At 58.8% G+C, this 23,658-nt stretch overlaps 1 protein-coding gene across 1 annotated transcript; it reads right to left on the bottom strand.

Annotated features, from left to right (window-relative positions):
• Nucleotides 1-301: 301 nt before the first annotated feature.
• On the bottom strand, nucleotides 302-22,755 carry POLR2A (RNA polymerase II subunit A). Its single transcript, XM_060647422.3, has 29 exons — nucleotides 22,251-22,755; nucleotides 13,745-13,877; nucleotides 13,492-13,628; nucleotides 13,180-13,353; nucleotides 12,790-13,071; nucleotides 12,383-12,544; nucleotides 12,055-12,275; nucleotides 11,787-11,919; nucleotides 11,181-11,305; nucleotides 10,872-11,082; nucleotides 10,067-10,276; nucleotides 9,762-9,930; nucleotides 9,498-9,592; nucleotides 9,186-9,389; nucleotides 8,838-9,060; nucleotides 8,167-8,350; nucleotides 7,618-7,789; nucleotides 7,420-7,525; nucleotides 7,120-7,325; nucleotides 5,219-5,443; nucleotides 4,837-5,083; nucleotides 4,488-4,588; nucleotides 3,507-3,611; nucleotides 3,248-3,430; nucleotides 2,857-3,060; nucleotides 2,491-2,677; nucleotides 2,274-2,387; nucleotides 1,988-2,137; nucleotides 302-1,880 (listed from the first exon to the last, which is right to left on the bottom strand). The coding sequence occupies exons 1-29, from the start codon at nucleotides 22,341-22,343 to the stop codon at nucleotides 724-726; spliced, it is 5,913 nt and encodes a 1,970-aa protein (XP_060503405.1). The 5' UTR covers nucleotides 22,344-22,755; the 3' UTR covers nucleotides 302-723.
• Nucleotides 22,756-23,658: the final 903 nt, after the last annotated feature.

Here is a 23,658-nt window from a genome sequence, read left to right as displayed (position 1 = left end):
TCTGCTTCTGTGGTGCGTACGTTGCCACACTTGTCCAAACTCCGGACCGGGAGAGGCAGACGGGCTAAAAAGCTGTCACGTGGAACACGCTTTAACCTAAGGCCAGGGCCTGAGCTGCTCGCCCAGCAAGCTGGTAAAAAGCACCACGGAGCACGTGGTAGGTATTTGTTCAGAGAATACGTGTACCCTCGGGGGCGTCTCCCCGCCTCTTCCCGGCCTGGGCAGGGGTCCCCACACTCAGCAGCAGCCCAGGCAGGTGGGCCAGACACAGCTGCCTCCCAGTAAAGCACTCAACGTCACGTTTTTGGCCAAAATTAGTAAACTTTATTTGAACTTCAAAAAAATAAAATAACAGACGAAAGGCAGCTTTAGCTTTGTTCTTCCATAGGATCGGATAGAATGACCCAAAGCAGGAACTACCCCTAAGAAGTTAAAACACCCTTTACCCCCAATCAAGCCACAGGCAAGGAGGGATCCTCAATTCGGGGACGGGCCTGGGGTGGGTGGGGTAGGAAGACCACCAGAGCCAGGCGAGTGGATTCTGAGACAGCACGAGTGGAGAACGAGACAAGAAGCCCCAGCGGAAACAGAACCAGAACGTCAACGAGGAACTTCGTCACAAGAACTATGTACAAGGGAGGCGGGCCGGGGGCCTGCGCCTCGTGAGGGCACCCCCCGGGCTGCCCTTCGCCCTGGCCGATGGCCGCTGTGCCCCGCTCAGCCTCAGTTCTCCTCGTCACTGTCGTCTGGGCTGATGGCCGGGCTGGTGAGGCTGTAGGTGGGGCTGGTGGGCGAGTAGCCGGGGGAGGTGGGCGAGTAGGTGGAGCCTTTGGGGGAGGTGGGCGAGTAGGTGGGGCTGGTGGGCGAGTACTTGGGGGAGGTGGGCGAGTAGGTGGGGCTGGTAGGCGAGTACTTGGGGGAGGTCGGGGTATAGACTGGAGAGGTTGGCGAGTAAGTAGGAGACGTCGGGGAATATTTTGGGGTGGTAGGCGAGTAGGTGGGGCTGGTGGGCGAGTACTTGGGGGAGGTGGGTGAGTACTTGGGGCTGGTGGGCGAGTACTTGGGGGAGGTCGGGGTGTACTCCGGGGAACTGGGGCTGTAAGAGGGACTGGTGGGGGTATACTTCGGCGAGGTGGGGCTGTAGCTGGGGGAGCTGGGGCTGTAGCTGGGGGAGCTCGGGGTGTAGGTCGGGGACTGCGGTGTGTATCGTGGGCTTGACGGGGAGTAGCTTGGCGAGGTCGGGGAGTAGCTGGGTGAAGTCGGAGAGTAGCTGGGAGAGGTCGGGCTGTAGTTAGGGCTTGTCGGTGTGTAGTTGGGGCTCGTGGGGGAGTAGCTGGGTGATGTCGGGCTATAGCTGGGGGACGTTGGGGTATAATTGGGACTGGTCGGAGAGTAGTTAGGGCTGGTCGGGGAGTAGCTCGGGGACGTGGGGGAGTAGCTGGGGGATGTGGGAGAATAGCTGGGGGATGTGGGGGAGTAGCTGGGGGATGTGGGGGAGTAGCTGGGAGAGGTCGGGGAGTAGCTGGGAGAGGTCGGGGAGTAGCTGGGAGAAGTGGGAGAGTAGCTGGGAGAGGTCGGGGAGTAGCTGGGAGAGGTGGGAGAGTAGCTCGGGGAAGTGGGAGAGTAGCTGGGAGAGGTCGGGGAGTAGCTGGGAGAAGTCGGGGAGTAGCTGGGAGACGTTGGAGAATAGCTGGGGGAGGTCGGGGAGTAGCTGGGTGACGTGGGGCTATAGTTAGGACTGGTGGGAGAGTAGGACGGGGAGGTTGGGGAGTAGGAGGGCGAGGTGGGGGAGTAGGAGGGGCTCTGGGGTGTGTAGCCCCCGGGGGAGCGAGGCTCGTAGGCAGGAGACGTGGGTGAGTAGCTAGGAGACATGGCACCACCTGGAGGAGGAAAAGCCGACAGGAGCCACGTGAGGGAGAGTCAGCCGGAGGGAAGGACCGGGACGAAATGATGAACTTGGCCCCACAGACGGACAGGGCCTGCTCACCTGGTGAGGGGATGTAGGGGCTCGAGGGGCCCGGGGAGCCCGGCGAGCCCGGCGTGGGGGACCACGCAGGGGAGTAGCCTGGACTGAAGCCGCTGGCATCCGAAGCAGCACTAGGGGAGAAGCCAGCCGCCCCTGGGGTCATCCCACTTCCTGTGGAGTGACAGACAGAGGAAACAGGCATTAAAACCAGAGCTGGAGCCCCCCCCCCCCACGCCTTCCGACACGGAGACTCCTCACCCTCCTGTGACCCCCCCAGGGGGCCCCTCTGCCAGCCGGGGTCACTCACCGACACTGGGAGACCAGGCGCCATAGGCCGGAGTGGCACCCTGGTTCCAGGGAGTCATGGCCGGAGAAATCCCTCCCATGGGACTGGGCGCTGAGCCGAAGAACATGCCAGTGGCTGTGCGAGGAGGATGCACAGGGACTGGTGAGCACGGCGTCTGGGGACCGGCCTGTCCCTCCCCCCCGCCCCCCGCCGCCGCCCCCCGAACCCTCCTACTCACGTCCGGCGGCCCCCAGGCCGGGGATGTTGGTGGGGATCTCCATGCCGTACTTGCACTTCTCCGCGTCGAGCAGGAGGTCGAAGCAGCCGGTGCCGGCCGGAGCGAGCTGGCCCAGCATGATGTTCTCAGACACCCCCTTCATGGGGTCGCTCTCTCCGTGCGCGGCCGCTTCCATGAGCACATCCACCTGAACGGCCGGAGGACGGGGCCCCCGTGAGACCCGCCACTCCCAGTGCTCCGGGGCCGCTCCGCCCCGGGTGCACACACCCGCCCGACGGGGCAAGGGCAGCGGCAACGCCCCCCCTCTCCCCGCGGCGCTCCCTCCTCCTGCCCCCTCTGTCCGCCCCTGCTCCGTTCCGCCATTACCGTTTCCTCAAAGGAGCATTTCATGAGAGGTCCCGTATCCTGGCGGTTAACCCCGTGTCGCGTGATGGCCATTAAGTGGCCACGACAGGTCATGGTATCACACAGGAGAGCCAGGTGGCGGTAATTGACGTAGGAACCGTCAAAGGAGATGACGTGGTAGAGCTCTCGCTCCAAGGCCTTCCGCACGGCTTCGATGCCCAGCACCTGGCACGGGGTTGCGGGTGAAGGGTCAAGACCGAGTGACCGCGCTCTCCTCTTGCCACCCGCCCCCGCCCCCCATCCGGAGGGACGGTCGGGAGTCGGTGCAGCCCAGACTCAACAGTGGACTCGGGCACGGATAACCCTGAGCGAGGAGATGCGGTGCGGGAGCTTCCGGGCTCGAGCGGCTCACCGTGAAGATCTCCACGATGTCGTTGGACGTGGTGCGCACAGGGTCCACGTCCTTCTCACTCAGCACCCGCATCAGGCTCACACCGTCGGTCTCCAGGATCCACTCCTGCAGGGCCTTGAACTCTCCGTCCTCTGTGATGATGATCTTCTTCTTGTTGTCCGTCTGGGGCAGGTGCATGTACACCTGCGGGGATGGCGTGAGCTCACTGGGGGCCGGGGCGGGAGCCCACTGGGGGCGGGGGCGGGGTGGGAGGGCTGACCTTGCTGATCTGCTCAATGCCCTGCAGGGTCATGTCCGTCAGCATGTTGGACTCGATGCAGCGCAGGAAAACGTCGTCGTCCATCTTGTCCACCACCTCTTCTTCCTGCGCCAAGAGCGAAGCCAGCGTCTTAGAACCCTCGTCGCGTCCTGGGCTCACTCACGCCCAACCTCAGCGCCCCCAGGGAACCCACAAGTCGAGTCAGGCGCCAGACCCTGCCCCCCTCCGTCCCACCGAGTTCCCTTCTATCGTGTTTTTACGATCCTAGTAAAAGAAACCTAAAGAAAAGCACCCACACTCCACCCTCCTGACACAATTTCCGTGTGTGTGTGTGTGTGTGTGTGTGTGTGTGTGTGTGTGCATCTGTGCACACACGGCCCCAGGACTGTAACTGCACAAGCAGCACCACCCCCTGCCTTCATGGCACTCACTACTTGCCCAGGCCGCTACTTCCTAGACAAATGAGCTCGTTCATGGAGATCTAGAGCAGATGTCGGGACACGTCAAAATCCTGGGGTCTACTCTCCGATAGTTCGAGAATAAGTTCTGAGTTTTTGTTATTAATACACCAGGCACCCCACATGCTGAGCAGTATTTTCGGAGCGGTGCTCAGGAGGGAAGTCACCGGTCCAACGTTTCCTTGGGTCTTGTGTTACCCGCTGGCATGCCACTTTCCACGGGACACAGCAATTTTGCTGTCAACCTGCCCCTGGCTCTGCCCTCATGCAGGAGCCTCCCGGGAGGAAAGCCCAGTGACTCCCCTGCTTCGACACCATCTGTTTTTTCGACGGGGCCGCTGCCCCGGTTTCCCAAGGCTTCTGCGGCTAAAAGTCTGGGGATCGCTGCTACTCCCCCACTCCCCGTCCCTATGGCAGCCGGCGTGCCTGGTCCCTCAACGCTTCCATCGGGACTTCTCTGGCCCGAGCGAGGCTTCACAGCCTTCCACACCCGACGCTGCCGATCCCCTAGGGCGTCCGTTACCTCCTGCATCTTGTTCTCGTCGCTGTTCATGATGCGGATCCGCAGCACCAGCTTCTCCGCGTTATCATCGTTAAAGATGCAATTCAAGTCATCGCCAAAACCTGGTGGGGAGCAAGAACTGTGAGAAAGACGGCCGCGACCACACCTCGCGGTCACTGTTCATCCACTGCTCTCCCAGCCGGGGCTCCTTCTGGCTTCTCCTCCCTCTCACAGAACTGTCCAGAAGGGGGGGAAACACTGAGCGCGGAAGGCAGAGAGGGAGGGCGGCTCGCTGGGGATGGGCGGGCGGTGACGTGACAGACGGGGAGCCCAGGCAGGACCCCGAGCCGGGCCTGCCCCGCAGCCTCACCAGCATTGATCTTTTCGGCAATCTGCTCCATGGTCAGCTTCCGGTCAGTCATGTGCTTCCGGTCCAGCTCCACCCGCAGAAGCCAGGGGGAGATTCGGGCCACGTCAAAGTCAGGCATCTCGTAGTAGACGTTCACCCACTCCTGGTCCTCGGCCACCACTGTGCTCTGGGGGTTGGGGTCGTAGTAGATGGCTGTGTTGGCGGTCACCTTCCTCAACGTCGTATGCTCCAGGCGGCACAGAATGTCCTGGGACAAAGAGGGATTGAGGACACGGCACGTGGGTGGCTCCAAAGGCCCCTCCAAACCCTCTGTAGGGAGGAGTTATTCCAGGATGAGAGTTCTCCTTTTCATCCTGCCAGAGTCCATCGACCCACCCCCTACCTTGGCCCTCTCGGCGTCCCGAGCAGACTGGCCCAGCAGGAAGACCGTGAGTGACGGGGTCTTTGGTTTCTTGGAAATGTTGATCAGCTCCTTGAGTCGCGGCACGCCCAGGGTCACGTTCTTGGCAGACACACCGGCGTAGTGGAAGGTGTTCAAGGTCATCTGGGTGGCGGGTTCTCCAAGGGACTGTGCAGCCAGGGCCCCCACCATCTCCCCGGGATGGGCCTGCGGAGTAAGAAAGGCCAGCATCAGAATCAGCAAACCCCTCCCTTCTGGCCGAGAACGAGACGCAGTCAGGACGGGGACAGAGGCGTCTGCACGAGGCAGAGACTTAAAGTGGAGTCCCGCATACCCCTCCCTTCCTCAGTGTCTCAAGTGACACACGTTTGCCCCCAGGGGGTGCACACCCAGAAAAAGGCTCTCCCATCCAAAACCCCCATTTCTAAAGTATGCCAACATTACAGGCTAAATGTTCACTCTATAGCAGTCTTCCAAATGGGAAGCTCCCAATTGTCATCGAGGTTGTGAGCACTTAAAACTTAACCTTTCAACGCGAATCATATGGTACGTAGCCTTTTCAGACCGACTTCTTTCACTTAGATCCAAGTTACTGTATCGTCTTCTGATGGCTAGGCTCCTCACGGCTTTCATCACAGAATAATATTCCTTTGTTTAGCAGTTTGGTTTACCCATTCGTCAGTGGATGGACTTTCGGCCTGTTTCCACCGCCTGGCTATTAGGAATGATGGGGCCCTGAACACTCGTACTGGGTCTTGTGGACACACACTCCGCCGTCTCTTGGGGGCACTCCTAGTGGGACTGCTGGTGCAAACGGGAACTCTGCGTCCCACCTGGAGTGGAGCAGCGGGCCCTGATCCCCAGCAGCGGTCCAGGAGACTTCGGATTCCTCCACATCCGCGCCCGCCGTCCCTTCATTCCCCACTGTAGCCATCCTAAACTCGCGGGGCGTGAACTGGCAGCTCACCGTGGCTTTCGCCCACAGTTCCTTGACGGCTGAGGACGTCGAGCAGCTCTTCACGTGTTTACCGCTCGCTTACGTGAGCTCTTCGGGGGAAAGGTCTACTCGAATCCTTTGACGTTTTTCTTTTTGTTGCTGACTCTCAATAGTCCTTTGTGTATTTTTCATACACAACCTTATCACGTATGTGATCTGCAAATGTTTCCTCCTGTTCTGGATTGTCTTCTCATTTTCTTGCTGGTATCCTGATACCGGATTTACGTCAAACATATTCGGAAGTACGCCTATAATTATAACGCTTCTCTCTTCCCACTACTCTGTAAAATCCTTAAAGACAGTGACGGTGTGGCGCCTGGCTGGCTCAGTCAGTCAGGCGTCTGACCCTTCATTTCTGCTCGGGTCATGATCTCGCAACCATGAGTTTGAGCCTCACGTGGGGCTCTGTGCTGACAACGCGGGGTCTGCTTGGGATCCTGTCTCTTCCTCTCTCTGCCCCTCTCCCACTCATGCGCTCTCAATAAATAAAGTTAAAAAAAAAAAAACAAACAAACCACTGGTAGTACACCTAGTTGCTGTCTTGCTCACTCTCCCCGATCCCCTACCTCCACCTAAACTGCAATTCGGCACACGGCAGGCACTCGAAGAAAATAAAGAGCAACCCTCCCATCTCATAGCGCAACCACGCAGCTTCTTTCCTGTACAACTGCCTGTCCCAGAGTGGTCACTCTGTCCCTCCAAGGCCCAGGTTTCGTGTCTGAAACATGGGGCTCCCGAGTCGCCCGGTGGTCTCGAGGCCGCTAAGAACTGAAGCAGCCCCTCCACGAACAAGGGCCATCATCGGCGGGGGGTGGGGGGGCTGCTCTCAGAGCCCAGACGCGTCAGCAGGTCGAAGGAGAAGAGCAAGGCTGAGAACACCACTCACAATGGCTTGGTTGAACTTGGACTCGATCTCTCCGAGCAGCCAGTCGAAGGCCTCCCCGCTGAGCCGGAACTCCTCGGCCATGCGGCGGGAGCACAGCGTGGAGCGCAGGTGGATATTGAAGAGAAGCGTGGCGTTCTCCTGGGCTTGCCGGCTCAGGGGGTCATCCCCATTCACGATCACCAGCTTCTTGCTCAATTCCTTGACTCCTGGGACGGCCAAAGGAGGTAAAGAAGTTGCAGACCGGGGCCCAGCTCCCTCCTGTCCCCCCGCCCGGCCCGGAGGCCCAGAGCAGCTACTCACCCTCTACGACCTTGATGGGGTGCAGGTCGGAGGGGAGGCGAGGGTTGATGTGGAAGATCTTCTGAGCGTTCCAGATCATGCGCAGCAGGTTGCAGGGGAGGACCACCTGCGGGAGGACGAGAGGGAGCGAGGATCGCGAGTGGGCACAGTCTCGCGGGGGCGGCAGCTCGCCAGCTCAGCCTTCCCGCCCACGCATACCTTGCTGTCGCCGGTTGGGAAGATGACCCTGAGCACCTCCCGATCCTCGCGCATCCGCTCAAATTCGCGCTCCAGCTCGTTCTGAATGTGCGCATTGCTCAGCACGTCCTTCACCAGGTCCTCCTGCAGAGTCCGCCGCAGGGCCCTCTCGTTGGTGTAATCGAAGCGGAACCTGCATGCGGCAGGAGGTGGCGTCAAGGAGCAGGCGGGCCCAGGGCCTGACCCCTGCCCGGGGCGCCGAGGCTCCCGAAGGGGCAGGGTCTGTGCAACGGGGCTGTGGAGGCGAGACTCTCGGGCAGGGAAACTGCAAATAGGACCTGGAGCGGGGCAGCCCGTCTGGGTTTGCTCCGTGGGGTCATCGGGCACGGGCCGGGGACGGGTCTCAGGTCTGTTCCCCACCCACCCACTCCCACCACGCGGCGTCCGTCACCCGGGTGGGCGCGGGGCTCTGGGGGATCGAGCTGCCTGCGAGGCAGTCCAGGCGAGCAGTCTGTGTGCAGCGAGGGGGGCCCCCCAGGAGGCGAGAACCACCCCCTGCCTCCTCCTCACTTCTTCTCAAAAGCCTTGTTGGACGGCTTGAGGGTGGCCAGGTTCTGGAACTCGACGCTCTCGCCGGCCAGGCCGTCCTCGCCGTAGCGGAGCTGCACCACCTGGTTGATGGAGTTGCGCACGGTGGCGTCGTACTTCACCATCACCGACTCCATGGACTTGATGAGCCGCCGCTGGATGTACCCTGCGAGGAGGTCACCGGGGCCTCACCACGGGCCGCAGGGCAACGAGGCGAACACGTGGCCCGAAGAGCCTCTCTCAGAGCGAGCCCTGCCGGCGGCCCGAGGGCCTTAGCCCACCCGAACCTCAGAGGGGGCAGCCGGTAGCCCCCTGGTCCCCGAGGCCTCTCCGTGAAAGCCGAGCCTACCACCGACCGGACCGGGCCCAGAAGAGTCCCTTAGGAACCAGCCACCGGACGGGGCCCAGAAGAGTGCCCTAGGAACCAGCCCCTGCGTCATAGTGCACGACAGAGACCCCGAGCTCCTCCCCCTGCACATGGAAGGCTGCAGGGCCGTCACACGGGGGCGGCTCCCTGGCTGTGGCTGCCGTTCCCCCCACGAGGGACAAAACCACATGTCCAGGAGAACGCCTACCCCTCCCTCCACGCCCTGCCCCCGCTCCCGCCCCCCCTCCCCGGCCCCGACCGATACGCACGGGCCCGAAGGCCTCACCAGTCTCAGCTGTCTTGACGGCGGTGTCGATGAGCCCCTCGCGACCCCCCATGGCATGGAAGAAGAACTCGGTGGGCGTGAGGCCGGCCAGGTAGGAGTTCTCCACGAAGCCTCGGCTCTCGGGCCCGTAGTCGTCCTTGATGAAGTGGGGCAGGGTCCGGTGCTTGAAGCCGAACGGGATCCGCTTGCCCTCTACGTTCTGCTGCCCGACGACGGCGATGACCTGGGAAGCGAGAGGCGGGGTGCACCCGGCGCCCTCTGCACCAGGAGCGGGGGCTCCCAGCACTACCCCCTCCGCCGCCCCCGGCCTTCTCTGCGGCCCAGATCTGGAAAGACAGGGCTCCCCACCTGGGAGATGTTGATCTTGGAACCTTTGGCCCCGGACACGACCATAGACTTGAAGTTGTTGTATTCAGACAGGGACTTCTGGGCGGAGGAGCCGGTCTTGTCTCGGGCGTCGTTGAGAATGCGGTTCACCTGGTTCTCAAACGTCTGCCGCAGAGTATTCCCCGGGGTGGGCTCCAGCTCATTGTTATGAGCCTTCTCGATGACCTGGGTACGTGGGCGGGGGCAGACCTCAGTGCCGTCCTACTCCCCTTCCCTCACACCCGCTGGGCTCTCGCGGACATCGCGTTCAAAGTCTCTGAGTGTTCTGCCCACCTCTATCACATCCTGCTTGGCCTTCTTGATCGTGTTCTGAATGTCCTGGTAAGTTTTAGAGTCCGCGATGGAGTCCCCGATGCCAATGGTGTGACCTAGGGAGAAGGAGAAGCATCAACACCCTCCGAGGGCTCCCCAAAGACCTGGGATGGAATCACAGCCAAGAGAGTGCCAAATCCAAGCAGGGAAGAGAAGAGGCTGGAGAAGAGCAGTAAAAAGACAGAGTAAGGATTCAAAGCAGGTTTGCTACAGCCTTCTACTCACCCTCGATGAGCAGCCAGTTGTTAATGACGGTCTGAATGTTGGAGTAGAAGAGGCGAGTGATGTCGTGACCCATCTCCAGGTACGAGATGTGGACCAGCGAGCCGGCGGACGTGCCCAGGGACTTCTTACACAAGATGCCCATGATCAGCTCCCCGTTCTCCACCACCACCTGTGCACAGAGCACCCTCTCAAGGCCCCCGCAGTGGCTCCCCTGGAAATCCCACGGATTTCAGCCAGAAGGCCAAGAGGCAAGGTGGCGGCCAGGTCCGAACGCTGTTCCCACACACGCAGAGACCAGGTCCTACCTTGGTGTCCCCGGGAGAGATGTGCTTGTAGGGGCCACTGTCCTCATCGTCGGGATGGGTGCTGTGGGTGCGGATGCAGTTGATGTGGCCCGGTATGATGAGGGAGAAGATCTGCTTGCCCGTCCACAGGGGACGGGGCTTCAGAATGGCTGGCTGTGGGACCTTCCCGTCCCACGTGGACAGGAACATCAGGAGGTTCATCACCTCACCCTGGGAGGGAAGAGCGGGCCAACAGACTTCAGAACTGCAGGCCCCGCTCTTGGGAATGTCACCTGCCCAAGGGTGACAGCCAGATTCTGGAGGCAGAGAGATGCCAGGAAGTGTTTTCCAAAATTTTAATTGAAAATACAATAGCTAGATTGTAGGTTTTTCTTCTTTTAAACAAGAAGTACAAATTACTTTAAATAATTAGGAAGTAACCGGGGCGCCCGGGTGGCTGTCAGTTGTGCCCAACTTCGGCTCAGGTCATGACCTCGCCGTTCATGAGTTCGAGCCCCGTGTCGGGCTCGATGCAGTCAGGGTGGAGCCCTGCCTCGGCTCCTCCGGCTCCTCCTCTCTCTGCCCCTCCCCGCTCATGCTCTCTCGCTCTCAAAAATAAACGAACAAAACATGAATTGAACACTGAGCTGAAGTGGTAAACGTTTCGGCCCGTGATCCGCCTGACCCATTTTCCTTCTGCCTCACATGCAGGTCCGTGTGACGCGAGTCAAGGCAAGAGTCCTGGCTCTCCCTCCCAATCATCCCCTCGCCGCCCTGGGGCCCCTCTGCCCGTCCCGAGTCGGGCTCCCTCCCCAGGGGCACACACCCGCTCCAAGAAGACGTCTCTCTTTGTGAATTTGCGCACTGCGGTGAGCGTGTCCTGCACGATGCCCATGACGGGGCGATTGCTCTGGGGGGTGACAATCATGCGTGGCACCATGGCGAGCTCCTGGATCTCCGCCCGGGTCTCCAGAGACTGTGGCAGGTGCAAGTTCATCTCGTCCCCGTCAAAATCAGCATTGTACGGAGTTGTCACGCTGTGGTGACAGACGGAAGCCGGGGTCAGGAAGACGCCTGCAGGGAGGCGTCAGGGAGCAGCCCGGCCCCGCCTGCCTCCCTCAGCCAGGGCGCTGACCTCAGATTCAAGCGGAAAGTCGACCAGGGCAGGATGCGGACCCGATGCCCCATCATGGACATTTTGTGCAAAGTCGGCTGCCGGTTGAAGATAACAATGTCTCCGTCGCACATGTGCCGCTCCACCTGTCGGGGGAAGTGTGGACAGGTCTTAGGGAAGGCGCTGTGAGCGGGAGGACAGGACCACGGGCCTGAAATGCTCTACGCATGGAAGCAGACGACACTGTGGGGTTAGTTTCACATGGAACACGTGTCAACCACAAGCTTCGGGCCGGGTTATCAGCGATGACAAGGCACAGTTGTCCACCAGCCTCAGGGAACTCAGCTGTGAGAGAAAGCCCAGAGACCCTGGACACGAAGCCTCCTGTTCTGTTCGTCCCCTGGATCTCCCTTCCCTGCCACATACACCCCTCGCGCTGCGCTTGGGTTTATGCGACCTCCACCCCAGATGCCCACGGCCAGCAGCTCTGGCTCCACTAGGAGGCGGCAGTCTCGGAGTCTCCACGCACCTGGATCCTAACCAAGAGGACAGGATCCCCCCGCCCCCAGGGCCCCCCCGCCAGAGAGCTTCCTCCTCAGGGGACAGAGGCCCCGGCCTGTCACGTGCCTTGTAGCCGGTCTGCAGGTGAAGGTCACTGGGCTTGGGGTGGAAACGCAGGTCGATACGATCGCCGTTGTCCCGGATGATGTACTTGGCGCCCGGGTACTGGCTGTTCCCCCTGCGCACCAGCTCCTGAAGTCTAAGGAGGACAGAGACACGATGAACACACGCCTCCCAGGAGCCCCCGCTGCCACACTCAACCGGAGCTCTCGGTGCGGGCCCACTCCCCTCGTGTGTCCACAGCCCTCCGGCAGGGTCCCAACACGGAGCCCACCTGTCGATGTTGAAGGGCGTGACGATCTCCGCAAAGGTCATGTTGGCAGCGATGGAGCGGGGCACGCCGACCTGGTCGATGGAGAGGTTGGGGTCGGGGGTGATGACGGTGCGGGCCGAGAAGTCCACTCGCTTGCCCATCAGGTTCCCCCGGACCCGGCCTTCCTTGCCCTTCAACCGCTGCTTCAGGGACTTGAGGGGGCGTCCGGACTTCTGCATGGCCTGTGAGGACACACGGGGAGGCGGCCGCAGTCAGCACGGCCCCTCCTCCGGGGCAGGGGCGCAGGGGCGCAGGGGCGCAGGGCAGGCGGGGGGGCGTGCGGACTCACGCGGGGCAGGCCGGGCAGCTCGTTGTCCACCATGGTGGCCACGTGGAACTGGAGGAGCTTCACGTCCTCGGCGATGACATGTGCCGCCGCGCCGTTCTGCTCGTTCCGCCGCAGCTGGTTGTTGATCTTCACGATGTCGGCCAGCTTGTGCGTCAGGTCGTCCTGCGGCGGAGAGTCGGCGTCCTCACCGCCAGGCGCTCGGGGTCTCCCTCACCCCCGGGCGGGCGGGCCCTGCCCATCCCTCCTCTCCCAGGTACAGAGGCACCTCTGTGACCGTCACCGCGTTAAGGGCCTCATTGAAAGGCGCACGGCTAGCAAGCGGCGGTCACCCCTGCACGCCCGTACCCGCATTGTTCCCTGTCCCCCCCCATCCCCCCCGGAACAGGCAGGGTCCCCGGGCCGCCGACCTGGTTGCGGGCGGAGCCCTGCATCACGACGGCGGGCCGCACGGACAGCGGGGGCACGGGCAGCACCGTAACGATCATCCACTCGGGCCGCGCGAAGCGGGGCTCCATGCCCAGCACGAAACACTCCTCGTCGGAGATGCGCTTGAAGATCTCGTGCACGCGCTCGGGACTCAGCAGGATCTTCTTCTCCTGTGAGTCCTCGTTGACGTGCTTCCACTCGGCATACAGCTCGAGGCCGGAGCGCCGGATCCTGGGCTGGTACCGCCCGCAGCCACCGTGGCCCTTCCAGACAGAGGGGGGCCGTCAGAGCCGGGAGGTGCCGGCGCCTCTGTGCCCTCCCGGTGTCTTCTGCCGCCCCCCCTCCCGCGCGGCGTCCCCGACGGCCGCTACCTTCTCCTTGGCCAGGTCCTCGTCGCCCTCCGGCTGCTCCACACCGAACTTATTGTCCATCTCCTCTCCGCCCTCGCAGATGTTCTTGCCCTTGCACAGGTCGTACACGTGTGTGAGCCGCTTCTTGGGCTGCCCCTTGGACTTGGCCAGAATGTCCTTGATCTTTGGGTTGTTCTGGGGACACGGCAGAGCAGGGTCGGTTGGGCCTGCTCCTCGGCCCCCCCAGGCATCCCCTCCCCCGGGGCCAGGGCCAGGGCCAGGGCCAGGGCCGCCCCCCCCAGGGCCGGCCCCCCCCCCCCCGCCCCCACTCACAGAGTCGACGAGAAGTTTGGAGCAGAAGAAGCAGACACAGCGCAGAACTTTCATCGTCTTCACCAGGAAGCCCACGTGAAACACAGGTTTGGCCAGCTCAATGTGGCCAAAGTGGCCAGGGCACTCTGTCATGTTTCCTGTGGGGACACACACCTCAGAGACCAGGTCCCCGGGTGTCCGCCCTCAGGCCGGGGTCCAAGGAGCCCAGCCTCCCGCTCCCTTTGGGGCGCCGCGCCAGCCCCCCAGCGCTCACCTGCACAGGTCTGGCAGCGGCCAGTCCGCTCGATCACCCCCTGCCTTGGATCCATCAGCCCCCCAAGCTTGGGGCGGCCTCCCTCAGTCGTCTCGGGGTATTTGATACCCCCCTCGGTCACGGACATTCGTTTCTACAGAGAAAAAGACCAATAACAACTAAATAGGATTCCTACTTTCCAGCTTTCGTGTGCTAAGGCCTCGAAGAACCCCAACTACCCAGAGCAGAAAGAGCCGGGTATAGCCCGGGGTGAGGGGAACAGGGCATCAGTGTGTGTGCTCCTCTGCGAGGGACAGAGCCAGAGTATCGGGGTCCCGGCCACCGCCAGAGTGGGAGGGGGCGCTCACACTAGCGGGCCGTGGACCCCAGCCTCCAGAGAAGCTGGCTAGCTCTTGGACTCAAGCTCCAGACACCCCTCCAGACCGAATTCCTGGTCTCTGGCATCCACAGGATGCATCCCCAAAGCTGAAAACAAGCCCAGAATCCGAGCCCCTGGCAGGAACCCCTCTGTATGGCACCCCGCCGTGACCGTGCACGTGTCCCGCCCCAAGACGTGGCCTGCCGAACAACCGGCTCTCATCCTTGCCACCTCCTCCTCCCCAACAAGGGCCCGGCCAGCTCTGCAGAACCCTTCCTCTTCAGATGGAGAGCCCGTGGTAAGACAGGAAAGGCAGGTGTGGGAGTGGAAGGTCGGTGAGAATGATCCGGAGACGCGTACCCGGGCGCCCCAGGAGAGGGAGGCAGAACCCGGGGTGGGATGCCGACAGGGGCGGGAGCGGGGGACAGAGGAGTTCAGAGGTCTGTGTGTGTTAGAGAAGAGATCTCTGCCCTGGGCGAGAGGCGGGCTAAGGAAACCTTTACTTTTCACACCCTGAAAACCAAGGGCTTTGCAACGAGCTGGGTTTGGCCCACTCGACTTCCAGAGCGAACTTAAACCGAATAAAAGCTTTGATCAGCACGTCAACCTCAGGCCGGCACCAACCGCGCTCGGTGCACCTTGTCTGTCTAACCCTAACTGCTCACCTTCCAGGAATGAGGTCCTGTCCTTAGACAGGAGAAACCTGAGGCTGCGTGAAGGGACTTGTCCAAGGCCTCTACCTCCAGGAGCCACCGGAAGTCGGACCCAAGCCTCTGTGGGCCAATCACAGTCCGGCCCGCGGCCCGGTAAGCACCTAAGCTCTGGGGTACAGCTTCTCGGCGGCAAGCACAGCACTGGCTGACTAGTCTTTTCTCTTCACAGCTGACTGACAGGCACCACAGTCCCATTTTACAGATTACGACACCGAGGGGCCCAAGGACACGGGGCTAGAAAGGAACGGGGCCCGGATCACCTGTGCATCCTTTCCAGCTCATCATGCCGAGAAAACGGACAGTGGGTTCTAACTGGCACAACGCGGCGACTCCACCTCCTTCCACTATGGCCACCACCAAGTCCCCGAAACCACGCGAGACAGACCAAGGAGCTGCACCCTGCCCGAGCCAGCGGAGCCGGCCAGTCTGAGCTTGTGGGCCTGTGACACTCGGCAGGTGGGCCACTTCACCAAGCCTCATATCCTTCCCACCTAAGAGGGGGGCACTCACGTCAGAAGCCAGTACCTGCCCTTCCTCACCCTCAGGCACAAAATGGCTGAGAGAGCACGGGCTGGGGCCGGAGACCTCTGGTTTGCAATCCTGGCTCCACCATTTACTAACTAGGCAACTTCATTTACCTGCTTAAACCCAGCACGTGACAGGTGCTCAGTAAATGACAGCGCTCGTGATCTAATCACTCAGCAAGCTCTGGTCACTTTCACCTCCTAAACGGGTTCTGAATCTCGCCCCTCTTCTCCAAGCCCACAAGCCCTGCCTCAGGTCAGGCCTTTCCTTTGCCGTCTACATCAGAGCATTCCTTCAGTGGCCAGCCTGCCTCTCGTCAATCCGCCCACACACGTGGGGTGCTCCTCTTAAAACGGAAATCTGATCTTTGTACCCTCCTGTCCTCGGAATGACATCCAAGCTCAGTAGGAGTAAGCAGAGCTTACAAAATGGGTTTTATGATGTTTCCACCTTCCTTTCTTTTCCCACCTGGATAACAGACTCCCCTGTGGTCTCCCCATCCGCCAGCACGTGTGCTGCCCTCCTCATTGTCTTCTGGAAGGCCCTTCCCCACAAGGCAAATTGCTATTTAAAGACCCAGCTCAGGCATTGCTTCTTCCAGAAAGCCTTTCCAGAGCCTCCCCAAGACAGACCGGCACCCCTCCTCTAGGTTTCCATAACCCCTGTCCCACTGCACCTCTCCTAATGCAATCAAATTACCTACTGGGGGGGGTCTGTCTTCCCACAGATTATAAGCATCGCTTATAGACATCACTTAAAGACAGCATTTCTCTCTCGTCCTGGATCCCACGGCCCCTAATGAATGTTTGTGAGATGGAACTCAACCGCTCAGGACCCTCCGGTACAGGGAAGTGTGTTCAAAGAACTTGGAAAAAAGACTGGCCCCTGCCAGCCAAGCCCGCGATCCCCTCATAACGGGTCTGACCAGCCATACTGAGCAGAAACCTAACGGTCTACTGATGTGAGGTTGAGAAGGCTCTGAGCACCCACAACGCTCATCGGGAAGACAAGGCTGGGGTGACTGGATTCCCAGAGCTGGAACCCCTTCAGCTGCATCGTGTCTTGTGAGAAAACGAAAGGCTCTGCTCACCTTGAAGGAAACACAGGAAAGCAGAAACAGGCCTGACTCTGGCTGCCACAAGGGTCACTAGAGAGCTCAGGGCGATCAAGCTCAAAACTTTGTGGCTTTCTCTGCTCCGAGCCCAAGCCCACCAAGCCACCCACCTGCAAGGACTATTATGCTTGCAGGTATTGGGAAGCAGCTGGGGGCTGTCCTGGAATGTTCTGGAATCTCTACCAAAAGGTAACACACTTCGTTTTGGGTTATATATATACATGACGTCAGCCCGCAGCCTTTCATCCAAACCCTGGTTCTCATGGCCTACGTAAGGGGTAGGCTCCTGAGGGGGTGGCTGGTCCCAGAGGGTGGCCCTGAGGTCACAGAACAGAAGCCTGCCACAGAGTCTCAGGAAACACTCATTCTCTTTTCTCTGCCTTTAGAGAAACACACTTGGAGGGGCGCCTGCGTGGCTCAGTCGGTTAGGCATCTCTCTCTTGATCTTGGCTCAGGTCATGATCCCATGGTTTGTGAGATTGAGCCCCGCGTCGGGCTCTGAGCTGACAGTGCAGAGCCTGCTTGGGATTCTCTCTCTCTCTCTCTCTCTCTCTGCCCCTCCCCAACCTGCATGTGTGCTCTCTCAAAATAAACATGAAAGGAAGAAAGAAAGAAAGAAAGAAAGAAAGAAAGAAAGAAAGAAAGAAAGAAAGAAAAAGAAAGGAGGGAGGGAGGGAGGGAGGGAAGGGGAGGGAAGGGGAGGGAAGGGGAGGGAAGGGGAGGGAAGGGGAGGGAAGGGAAGGGAAGGGAAGGGAGGAAGGAGGGAAGGAAGGAAGGAAACACTTGTCCTTGGAACTGGGCTTTGGGCCACTGGTACAGATGTGGTACCCACCCTGCCCCCTCGACATCTATGCTCCAACCACAGAGATCTCTCAAAATTCCTTTCCTTCACATGCCCCCTTCCCGGTACACTTCTTTCCATTCTTTAAGATCCAATCCAATGTCCCCTCTCCGTAATGGTCGCTGAGCTGTCCCTGGCCTCATCCACGCCCCAAGAGGTGCTCGGCCCGCCATCTTTCCTTGTTTCCTCCTGTCTCTCGCACCGGCCCGCAGTCCTTGAGGGCAAGGATCATGCTGCACGGTGGCCAGCACGTGATAGGGCTCAGCAAGTAGCTGCTGCAAGTACAGGAAGTCCTTGCTTAGATCCTAAATAACGTGAGGATGAGAATAAGCTTCTGATCCGCCGACATAACCCACACGTATCAGAAGCTATTATTGTTTTAAATCCTTCTTGGAGTAAGTTGGGGTGTAAATAAATAAAGTCATACTCTTCCTGGCAGATGGCTGCTTTTAACGAAAAGGAGCCAATCTCGTCACATGTAACGGAGCACCCGTCTCCCCTGACTTGGTACCGGCTTTGCAGGGAAGTCCCAGCGCCAGCCCTCCTTTTGTCCCCGCCCTCACTCCGCAACATCCAGACCCGCCACAATGGCCGAGAGAGCGGCTCTATCTTACGGCCATTTTTTTTTTTAAGGTTATTTCTTTATTTTGAGACAGAGACAGCGTGAGTAGGGGAGGAGCAAGAGGAGGGGGAGAGAGAATCCTAAGCAGGCTCTGCACCGTCAGCACACAGCCTGATGTGGGGCTCGAACTCACAAAACCGCGAGATCACGACCTGAGCTGAAACCCAGAGTCGGACGCTTAACCGACTGAGCGACCCAGGCGCCCCGTCTTACAGCCAATTCTAGGAGCCCTCAGTACCTCGACACACAGCCCTACTCTTAAATACTACCTGTTCCATAAGAGGTCCCTTGCCCGCCGGTCCTCCTACCCAAAGTGGACCTGTTATTCCCCCAAACTACAAGAGCACTATATAAACTGCAAGCCATGCAGGGTAAAATCAGTTTCCCATAAGCCTGCCCACCAGAGATGACCCCCACCCCCACCCCCGTCCAGTTTTGCGAACAGCTGGCCTGCCACACGCTTTTTAAAATGCAAGTATGTTCCGGGGCACCTGGATGGCTCAGGTCACGATCTCTCGGGTTCGTGCATCTGGCTCTGGGCTGACAGCTCAGAGCCTGGAGCTGCTTCGGATTCTGTGTGTGTGTGTGTGTGTGTGTGTGTGTGTGTGTGTGTGTCTGCCCATCCCCCAGTCATGCTCTGTCTCTCTAAAATGAATAAACCTTAACATTTTTTTTAAATAAAAAAATAAGGGACGCCTGGGTGGCTCAGTCGGTTAAGCGTCCGACTTCAGCTCAGGTCACGATCTCGCGGGCCGTGAGTTCGAGCCCCGCCTCGGTCTCTGGGCTAATGGCTCGGAGCCTGGAGCCTGCTTCGGATTCTGTGTCTCCCTCTCTCTCTGCCCCTCCCCCGTTCATGCTCACAGCATGAAAATAAATAAACGTTAAAAAAATTTTTTTTTTAAATAAAATAAAAAAATAAAATGCAACTATGTTCCTATTTTTACATAAACAGGGTCTCATTCTGCACACTGTTCAGTAACATTTATCCCATTCCTAAACTTTATTGGTTCCTAGTGCCCTTGGTGTCTCAGTAATTTTCACAGCACTCCCTGGGCCAAGAGAGATCCACTTACTAAGTACCTAAATCCAAACAACTCACTAAACATCTATATCCTACCGACTCAATAGCCATTTGAAACAATACACATAAATTGAGAAAAAGAGTCCAATATTTTCGAAGGAAAAATATTTTTATTTCCTAGATAACCACAATTACTTACGACACCTGTTGGGCACGGTACTACTTGGCAGATGTTGGAACCAGATTGGTCAGCACCACCCCGATCTCTTGCTCTAGACTGATTTTTTCCCCCGTCTCTATTAGCAGCTGCTAAAAACCCAGCTTCCCAAAGATATGACGTCACTGAAAGGGATCTGGCGCCATCTAACGCTGAAAGGCAGCTCCCAGGAACTCCAAATTCCCAAGACATCAGACACATGCAGCTGAGCTCTGGCGCTTCTCCTGAAAATTTAAAACCCCTCACTGGGCCCCTGAGAGTTCGCCCAGGTGGCTCAGCACAGTTTGGGGAACAGGGAACTCAGCCTAACGGGAAGATCTTTTCTCTTCTAGGAATACACGCCCAGAGTTACTCCCTAAGATTCCTATCAGTAAATATCTAGGCAATTTATAATTTCAAACAATATCCTTGTCAAACGACGTTGTGATAAAAATCCTCCCACACGTATCTTTGTGAACTTGGCAATTATTTCATTCTCTCGTTCATTTAACGGGCTCTAATTACACACCAGGATTATGTGCTGGGCACGATTCGAGAGGCTGACGTTACAGAGGTGAATACGAGGTCCCTCACAAAATTTACATCCTCCTGAGGGAGCGAGGAACAGAAAAAGTAATCCTTTCAGGTTGTGACAGGCTATGAGGTAAAATAAGGTCAAGACCAAGGGGTAGAGGGGTGCCTGGCTGGCTCAGTCGGTGGAGCACGTAACTCTTGATCTCGGGGTTGTAAATTCGGGCCCCACATTGGGTGTCGCGATTATTTAAAAATAAAAAAACTGAGAAAGCCAAGAGCCACGGGTTAGAGAATGCACAGGTCAGGAAAGCACCCCGTAACAATAGGCCATCTGAGCAGAGAACACACGGACAGAAAGGCAGAAGCCTGGGGAGCTGCGGGCAATGCCCTAAGCAGCAGGAGCAGTGAACAATAAAGTCCCCGAGGCAGGAATGAACTGGTACCGTTGGAAGGACGGGCACATGGGTGTGGTTAAAGAGCGACAGAGGAGTCTGGCGAGGAGCCGGAGAGGCAGGCAGGGGGCAGGTAATGCAGGACCCCGCAGGCCAGAGTAAGCCGCTCGCTCGGACCCTTCGGAGAGGACTGGGCGCAGGGAAGAGCCCGGGGAAAAAGAGCTCTCTAGCCGCTCTGCGCACCGCAGAAGGAACAGCGAGCAGCCGGGGCTACTGCCCGGAAAGACGAGGGCGGCGCGGACCCTGCCGGTCCAGATGGAGATGGTCACAAATGGCTGGATTCCAGGCCTATTTTGAAAGGCAGAGCTGGCAGACTGGCAGATGGACCAAGTGGAAGTTGTGAGAAGGCGCGGAATCAAAGACGGCTTTTGGGTTTCTGGCCCGAGGAAGTGGGTGAACGGTAGAGGCGCTTGGCGAACCGGGCAAGACCCGGGGAGGGGCACGCTCAAGAGGAGAAATTAAAGAGGTTTTCGTTTCAGGATACGTTTTTAGAAGCGGTAGGGCCAGAGCAAGGTAGACGCATATTAAACAACATCAACTTGTCAGACGGTCCCCCAAAAAGGCGACACCAGTTTATCAGCCTCCTACCAAGAGCGGCTAAGCGTGCTCACTCCCCAGGATTTGGGCCAGCAGAGAACAAGCAGATAAAGAAAAAACACTTCATGTAAATTTGCATGTTTTTATTAGTAAGCTGAATATTTTTTATTGGCCACTCGCCCTACTTCCGTGAACTGTCTGTATCCTTTTTCCGCTTGCCTAACAGGTGTGTGCTTTCCTTACTGGTTTATAAACGTTCCTTGTGTATTAAGAAATCTGACCTTGTCTGTCACCGTGCAAATACTGTTTCCCAATCTGTTTTTTAGCTGTCCCCGGTGCCTCCGATAAAGAGAAGTACCTCTTACTTTCAAGTAGCGAAACGTGCCCGGCTCTTCCCTGTGCATAAAATGCTTAGCTCAGTGCCTATCATGTGCCCCGCCTATAATTCATTCATTCCTATCGAGGGGTTCTGTCCCCGGAATCGGCCCCCACAAGGCTTCTGTATGTCTCTAGGGCTTCCTAGTTTATCTTTCTACACTTAAACCTTAACTCCACCTGGAATTTCTCTGGAATGGTGCGTTTACGAGGTCCTGACTCCTGACACGACTTTCAATTCACGTGGCTGAGCCCTGTCCTCCAGCAAAACGATCTCCATCCACAAACACAGCCATTCAACTCCATTCTCTCCAGCCCACTGGCTCCCTCCAGTTCCCTCCACAAAGGAGTCCGGGTCACCAACAGTTCTCCCCCAGAACTCCCCTCCTCCCTGATCTCTCCTGCTTCCCTTCTTAGCCCTCCTCTTCCTCGGCAATGGGTTCTTCACAGGGCAACCGAAGTAGGAGTAGGCCGTTTTGTTTGTGTTTTTTCTTTAACGTAAACTTGATGTCCCTCTCCTACTTCTAATTCTCCAATGGCTTCCTATGAAAAATAGAATTAAACCCCAGGATTCCTTACCGTGATTTCCAACATCTCACCTGGCCTGCCCGGTCTCATGCTTCTCCAGCCCATTTCCACAACTGTCCTCACTCGGCTGAACCCCAGTCACACACGCACAATTCTTTGAAGCCCCTGGGGCCACACCAAATTCATGCCTCCCTCAGGCCCTTTGCACCTGCTGTTTCCTCTGAAGAGCTCTTGTCCCCCAATTTGTGGCCTAGACTACTGGCTGCTTCTCCTCATTCGGGTAATGTCACCTCCCCAGGCAGGGCCTGTGGACCCTGACACTACCCCATCTACAGGAACTTCACACCTCGTGGCAGCGCGCACCGCTTCACTCCACTCAAAGTACTCGCCATTAACGGAATCCCCTCGTTCATTCATTTATGTGTTTAGTGTCTGCTCTGCGTCTATCCCACGACAGGCGTTCAATTCATACTTGCAGAAGCGGGGAGGAGAAAAAGATCTGGGGTCCGGCTTCGTATCCAAACTTGAAAAGCCTTTCCCCCCCCTCCCCCCCAGAAGTCCTGCTGCATCTACTCCCTCCCGGCTGCGACCAGTCCGCCCCGGCGGCCCGTGCTCGAGGCCCGTCCCCCAGGCCACCGTGGAGCCCCGCCCGCGGCGCAGCAGAGCGCAGAGGGAGGGCAGGCCGCTTACCAGTTCATCCGGACTGAGGACTCCGAACTGCACTCGTTTGATGGTGCGCAGCGGGCATGCGCTGTCCCCGGAGGGGGGGCCACCCCCGTGCATCGCGGAGGCGGGCGCGCTGCGCAGGCGCAAACCTCTCTACAAAAACCCTGCGCCGCCTCCGCCTAGGTGCTCAGACCCCGTCGGGGCGGCCACCGGGAAGGACCTCCCCGAGTTGGGAGGAAAAAGCCGGAGGAGGGAAAGGTGGGGGAGGGAAGAAGGCGGGGAAGTGAAAAGGAGCGAAAGGAGCTCTCCTCCCCCTTTCCGGAGATTTTTCGTCTCCCAAAAAGGAAAAAAAAGAGGGAGGGGGGAAAGGAAAAGGTTTCGGGGGGAGGAAGAAGAAAAAGGGTAACGAATAAATAAGTAACCAGGCTCCTGAACGGCAGAGGTTACGGCAGTTTGTCTCTCCCCCTTCCGGGAGCCGCCTTCTTCTCCAACCGTCCCGGCCGCGCTCTCGGCGCTTCTGAGGAGCGAACTGGCCGAATGACGCCCTTTATAGATTCGCCCCTGCATCCCCGCCCCTTCCTTTCCCGCCCTCCCTTGCGCTACGGGGTCGCCTGCGCCGGCCTGCACGGAGCGCGCGCTCGAGTCGTTGGTCCTCCCTCCCCGGCACCCGGGTTGGGCGGCCTTTTGAAGCGACAAGGGGGAGGGGGACTTTTTTTTTTTTTTTACCCCGCCGCCTCCCCTTTCTGCTTCCCTCCCGGCCGAGATTTAAGGTGTGAAGGATCTAGGGGAAATATAGGCCGCTTTTATTCTAGTTTGGACTGTGCTTTCGTCTTCAGCAAAAGTCTCCCCCCCCCTCCCGCTGGAAAATGGTCTGTTCGGCGAATCCGTAATGAAGGAGGCGGGGCCGGTCGGGTCCTCCCAAGAGGGTTCCTGGAGGGGGGGGCGGCGGGGAGAGCGCTGGGACCGTCCTTGGTCATGAATATGCAGTAACCACGCTGAATATGCATGAACGATCAAGATGGCGAAGCCAATCGCCTGTCCGGAAGTAGCTGATGTTTGTGGAGCGGCCTCCTGGGACGGGTGGGCACCTCCGGGCCTCAAATGGAGCGCCGCCCGGAACTCGGGTCCTGGGTCCTTCCCCCCCCCCCCCCCCCCCAGGCTCTGAGCCGCTCGAAGAGGCCTGGACTCTGGGCTCGGGGAGCCTTCTCCGGAAGGAGGCTGGCCACCGTCCGGGAGAGATCACGGGACCGCCACAATCCAGGAAAAGCAGATTAGCCACGGGGCGGGACACAGAAGTCCTGCGGGATTCGGGGTCAAGGCATCTGAACGTTAGGACATCCTCCCCCTTCCAGAATTATTTCAGAAATAAGACTGGCGGGGGGAGAGCGGGGAGAGGGGGCAAGGATCCCAAGGGATTCTCCAATGAGAGCGG

This window comes from Panthera onca, chromosome E1 (assembly GCF_046562875.1).
Source record: "Panthera onca isolate mPanOnc1 chromosome E1, mPanOnc1 haplotype 2, whole genome shotgun sequence".
NCBI lineage: Eukaryota > Metazoa > Chordata > Mammalia > Carnivora > Felidae > Panthera > Panthera onca.
Note: the sequence above shows the minus strand (reverse complement) of the source record. Positions and strands in the feature narration are given on the sequence as shown.